The sequence below is a fragment of the Halyomorpha halys genome, unplaced genomic scaffold, assembly GCF_000696795.3.
Source record: "Halyomorpha halys isolate HHAL.00 unplaced genomic scaffold, Hhal_1.1 Scaffold1657.1, whole genome shotgun sequence".
Lineage (NCBI taxonomy): Eukaryota > Metazoa > Arthropoda > Insecta > Hemiptera > Pentatomidae > Halyomorpha > Halyomorpha halys.
Window position 1 is genome coordinate 153,419 of NW_027115182.1, and position 5,757 is coordinate 159,175.

Below are 5,757 nucleotides of genomic sequence, written 5' to 3' on the forward strand. Positions count from 1 at the left end.
CCTAAATGGAGGTTAAATTTTGTCAGATTGAATTTTAATTCTGGGAAGCCCCATGGAATGAGAACTTGACCCTCTCACCATGGTTAGAATAGGTTGGTTATCAGTAAATAACTCCTACCCCAGACTAACCAGGCAGAGGATAAACTAAAAGTGAAAGTAATGAATGATGTATATTGCATGATAGGCACATTCTGGACCTGAGGTATGCAGTCAATACCATGATTTATAAATCAGTTGTGGAGAGTATCCTAAAGTATGCTTCACCCTTCTGGTTCCACAAACTCAAAGAACTCTAAGAAATGGAAGCCGGAAATCTGGGAGGATGATGAGGGGAATGAAGCTGAAGGTGGCTAACAACTACTGGAGAATAAATAAATAAATAAGACTCTAATAATCACATTAAAGTCATTATAAATTAGCAAGTGACAACAGAAAAACGAGTTATACACCACAACCAATCAAAGTTAATAAACATATAACATAATTTTTTGTATGAATATAAATAACTAGTTTGATCTATTATACTAACAATGTGACATATAAAAAAAAAATCAATTAAAATCTTATAATTCCTAAATTCATGATATTAGCAATAAATGAGTAAATTATAAACACAGGTGTTAATCGTTGTTAAAATAGGACTTCATTGTAAAATATTTAAATCAACCATGAAAAGAAAAAGGTTCAACATATGAATTATTAACCAATTGTAAACAACTTTATTTAAAAAAAAAAAATAATAAATATTAAATATAATTGCTAATGCACCTCTTACTTTCTTCTTTTTTTTTTAAACGAATTCCTTTCATTTTCTTCACAAGCATGTTCAGATAAACAACACCTCTTGCACTTATTACAATGTATCCAAGTCTTCTTGAAACATTTCTTACAAACAAAGCAATGGTTGTACACATCCCCATTCTTAGAAGGGCAAGTTTCACAAAACGAACAATGGGTATTCGCAACACTTCTCCATGCTTCACAAATATTACAAAAATAATAACCATGTTTAGGAAATATGAAATTTTTTGGAGGAATGTTGGTAAAAATCCGAACAGGGCTAGATTTCTTTAATGTATTATGAACTTTGCCATTGAATTTGTTATGATTCAAATATTCTATTGGATAATCAAGGATTTTAAAATCAGGAAAACTTGTAAGAATTTGAGGCTCCATAAAATATGGTAGAATAAGTATTATTTGAATTCTGCTGGCAGTTAAACTTTGAAATGTTTCAATAGTTTTCTTGAGAGGTTCTATACGAGCACCAAAAGGAGGATCAATTACAACAATAATGTTCGAAAACTGTAAATTCTGAAGTAATAACTGTTTAGATGATTCTTCTTCACTAAAAAAATGACAATTGAACATGTTAAACCAACAAAACTCTTGAGAATCATAGAACCAATGAAATCTGTAATCAATATCCAACAATAAGCTCTTAAAGTTTTTATTTCTTAACTGCTCATAAATTGTAGGAGCTCCAATGCATAACACACTTTCAGTATTTAGGTTAATGATGTTGTTTACAATAAACTGTTTACTGTTATCAGAAAACCAAAATTGAGCTTCTTTCTTATTCTTCGTAGATGGAGCAATCAATAGAGAAGGATGAAGTAAAACATCATTGGTGATATTATTCTTTATAATGTGTAGTTTGTGCACATTTTCTTCATTTTTTAACACAAAATCAAAACATGACAAACAAAACTTACGATTTTGACAATCTAAATTTTTGAAGATCTTCAATCGCTTTTGTAAACTGTCATGATCAATTGAAGAAATTGATTTATTTCTCACTTCTGCCCAACTTAAGAGCTTAGAGTCACTAATTGGTTCATCTTCCCATAAAAAGAATGGGCAATCTTTTCTGTCTCTACAAGCAGAACAGGCAAAAAACCTTTTGACTCTACCTTTGACAAGCCTTGAAAATTTTAATGTAGGTCCATGTGCACATTTGGGGTTATTTTGAAGATTATCGCAATTTACTTCTAATATAGACATAGTGACAGTCAAAAGAAATTAAGTGTAAATAAAGATCTAATTTCACTTAAAGCTACAATATTGAAAGAAGTCGTACTTTTATTTAAGTAGAAATATATATCGGTAATAGATCTAAAACATGAATAAACACAACGCACTATAAGGTTGATATAACTGACAACATAAAGCTACAGTTTGTTACCAAAGAGTTAATATTGTTATTTGTAACAAAGTATAAGGAGAACAATAGAATATTCAAAGTTAAAGCTCATTTAAGTATTGTCTTTTCAATTCTGCCTAAAATTAAAATGTATAAGCACCAATTCAAATATATTTTCATTCGTAATAAAAAGTTAATTTATTTATCAATGTTTACTTTTACTTGCCTGTATATGATATATAAGTAAGGGGAAGTATTGACTTATGCTTTAGTCTTACTTTTAGACTATTGTTGTAATTACCACGCAAACACGAAAAAATATAAGTAGAACTTGTTAACTTAAAAAATAAGAGGAAATGAGGACAGAAAGGGTATCTAGAGCATTAGTGGTAAGTAATAATTTTAAAACTGTATCACGGAGTGAATTATTCCTTTAAGTGGTGAAATATTTCTTATGTAAAAAAAGTATTTTAAGTCTGTCAATATGCCATTGTCATGTTTCAAGCACGATATTCCGAACTTTAAGATATCATAAAACCAGTTTTACTATCGAAGGTCAGAATACTGAGATAAACTTTAATTCAGAACACTTCTCTACTCTCAAAAATAATGATATTCTACGAGGAGAAGATGGTTGGGGGTGCAGTCAAAATGAAATACAAATAAGTTGATGTAACTTATTTAATTGTTCCAACGTTTCGGCTAGAGTTTCTAGCCTCTCTGAATATATTTGAAATATGAAGGCTAAAAAACTCTTGGAACAATTAAATAAGTTACATCAACTTATTTGTATTTCATTTTGACTGCACCCCCAACCATCTTCTCCTCGTAGATCATTATTTTTGAGAGTACAGAAGTGTTCTGAATTAAAGTTTCTAGCCTTCATATTTCAAATATATTCAATTATATTCAGAGAGGCTAGAAACTCTAGCCGAAACGTACGCACAATTAAATAAGTTACATCTACTAATTTGTGTTTCATTTTGACCGCACCCCCAACCATCTTCTCCTCGTACAAGTCATCTACGGTCAACTATCTCTCATAATAATGATCTTCATTTTCACAACTCATATTTAAGATTTATAGACGAAAATGTGATAGAGTACGGCAGTCACAGCCCGTTCTTTTTTGTTTCACGAATTTCTGTGGCAGAGCTGTATTTTACCGAGTTCTCTTTCCCACCATTTTTTTCGTGGACTCCTAAACTATCGACAACATCGAAAATACTCTCAATTGAGTCAATCTAGGGCACACAACGAGTGTATTTTTTTTTCTAACCTCCTATTTATTTATTTTCAATCAATTACAATTATATATTACTTAACCTAGGAAAAATTATATATACACATATTTAAAATTTATCTTGTTTTGCCTGATGAGATTATAAGTTGAGGAAAACATTGTCCGCTGAAGGCGGTTTGTACATGAGTGGTGTGATAGCCGGGGAGCTAACAGAGAATGGAGAGGGACCATTCCTGCTGGTGGTGGTGAGGTGTGGGTGACTTCAGGCTGCAGAAGTCCTTCCCTCGGCGAGGAAGTCGACCAAGGGGACCGTGCTTTGCCACCTCCCAGGTCTTGGGGGAAGGGCGATTGACCCAGGCTTTCAGCCCATAAAAGAATTTGATGTGCCCACGGCCTATGAATTCCGGCACAGAAGGGAGTTGGAGCTCCTCTCTGATAACACTATTCCTGGCCCTTTGGAGTGTGGTTCCTCTGACTATTCGCCGAAGGAGAGAATTCTGGAAGCTCTGCAGTTTGGTTAACGTGGTCCGGTAGAGGTGCCGCATGAGTGGTGCACCATGGAGCAGAGTCGGACGTATGATGGCCTTGTAGATCTTCAGCTTGAGGCGGAGCGAGATCTGCTGTGAGGTGAGCAGGTGATAGAGTCTATACGACTTCTGTCGGGCTAGCTTAAACCTCTCCCTGACGTGACTAGAGAAGGTGAGGTGCCTGTCAAGAGTCACACCGAGGTAGAGGATGCTATTAGAGAGTTTCCGACCCTCACCATCCACAACGAACTGCTGGGGTAGCCTGCTTTACTTGCCCTTCTGGAAGGACATGACAATGTCATCCGTCTTCGACGGATTAACCTTGATTCCATCATTCCTGAGAGCAGCTAAAATGGTGGCAGAAGCAGTTTGCGTATAGTGTAGGGCCAGTTCAGCTCTCATGCTGGAAGCATAGACACCGATGTCGTCGGCGTAGGCTGCTACCACTGCATTTCGATGCTTGATGGCGACTACTGGTGCCGTAAAAACGACAAACAATAGAGGTCCAAGCACCGAGCCTTGAGGTACTCCGCAGGTGGCGGGGACTGGAGGCGACAAGTCTTCACCAACTCTTACGACGAATGATCTACCACTCAGGTAGTTTCGGACCAATCGGCATAGGGTGGCGGGAAACTTGAACTTCTCCAGTCGGCGGAGCAGCAGCTGGTGGGACCCGGTCTCAAAGGCCTGGCTGCAGTCTAAGGAGATGAAGGCGGTCGCATAATTTTATAATATAGTGTGGGCTTGCAGCTTTACCAGGTGATGATCACATGCGAAACCTCGTTGGAAACCAGTCTGCTCGGGTGGTATGACGTCGGCTCTCCTGCAGTGCTCCATGAGATGGTGATGTAGGAGCCGCTCAAAGACCTTGCTCATGTGCGAGAGGAGGCTGATCGGGCGATAATGCTCGGGCGAGTCACCCTTCTTCCCAGTCTTGAGTAGAGGTACTACGATCGCACGTTTCCAGGCCGCTGAGAAGTAAGAGATCCGTATGCCTGAGTTGAAGATGTTCAATAGAAAGGCTTTGCCCTTTCTGGGGAGCATCTTCAGTATAACACTGGGGATCCCATCCTGTCCATACGACTTGTTGCCCTTAATGCGGCGTAGTACTGATTCCAGTTGGCCGAAGGTTGAGAAGATAGGTTTCTCGACGGGCTCGGTGGGCTTCCAGGTGGTGGTGGAGGAGCATTCGACGTCCGCTCTTCATCCCTCGCAGCATAGTTAGCGGTCAGTAAGGCAGCCTGCTCCCCAGACGTCATCAGGTCGTTCCCATCAGTGAGATGCACTGTCCTCCTCTTGGTCACAAAGGTCCTGACCAGCTTCCAGAACTGTCTATGGTCTTCATGTGTTCTTCGGAGTTGGTCATGCCAGAGCACTGTCTTCCAGTCACGCATGAGGGAGGCTATTTGCCGGATCATCGCATTGATGGCCGGTTTCAAGCTGTAGTCACGCGTGCGCAAGAAGACATTACGTAGGTTGTTCCGCTGGCCAATCAGAACGAGGATGTGCTTCGATGGCTTCCTGATGGCGTTGGGGACAGGAGTGAACTTCGGGATGTTCCTGTTGGCTGCCCTCTGGATGGTGGTGGTGATTATCTCCACTGCTGTGTCCACCTTGTCCGGAGTGTTGTATTGCACTATGGCTGGTAGTGCTTCAGGAACGCTCGACCTGTATCCTTTCCAGTCAGCCTCGTGGAGAAGATATTTGCTCGCAAGTGGTGTCGCGGGCTTACCATCAAAGGTGTATAGTACTGGCCTGTGGTCCGATGGTCCGTAGGGCAGCACTTGGCAGTCCGTGACGGTGTGCATGCTTCTGGTCAGGAGAAGGTCGAGTGTTGACGTGCA

At 39.4% G+C, this 5,757-nt stretch overlaps 1 protein-coding gene across 7 annotated transcripts in view; it reads right to left on the reverse strand.

The window, feature by feature from the left end:
• Positions 1–2,186, reverse strand: part of LOC106690317 (DNA polymerase interacting tpr containing protein of 47kD) — a 17,424-nt gene extending 15,238 nt beyond the window's left edge. For 2 of the 7 annotated variants that reach the window (XR_010844778.1, XM_014435719.3), the window contains exon 1: positions 776–2,074. Coding sequence is in view for 3 of the 7 variants with exons in the window: in XM_014435719.3 (XP_014291205.1) it covers positions 776–2,004 (1,229 nt within the window). In the remaining 4 variants the exon portion in view is untranslated. The other 5 variants (XM_067052271.1, XM_014435718.3, XM_014435720.2 and 2 more) reach the window with 4 other exon arrangements.
• Positions 2,187–5,757: the final 3,571 nt, after the last annotated feature.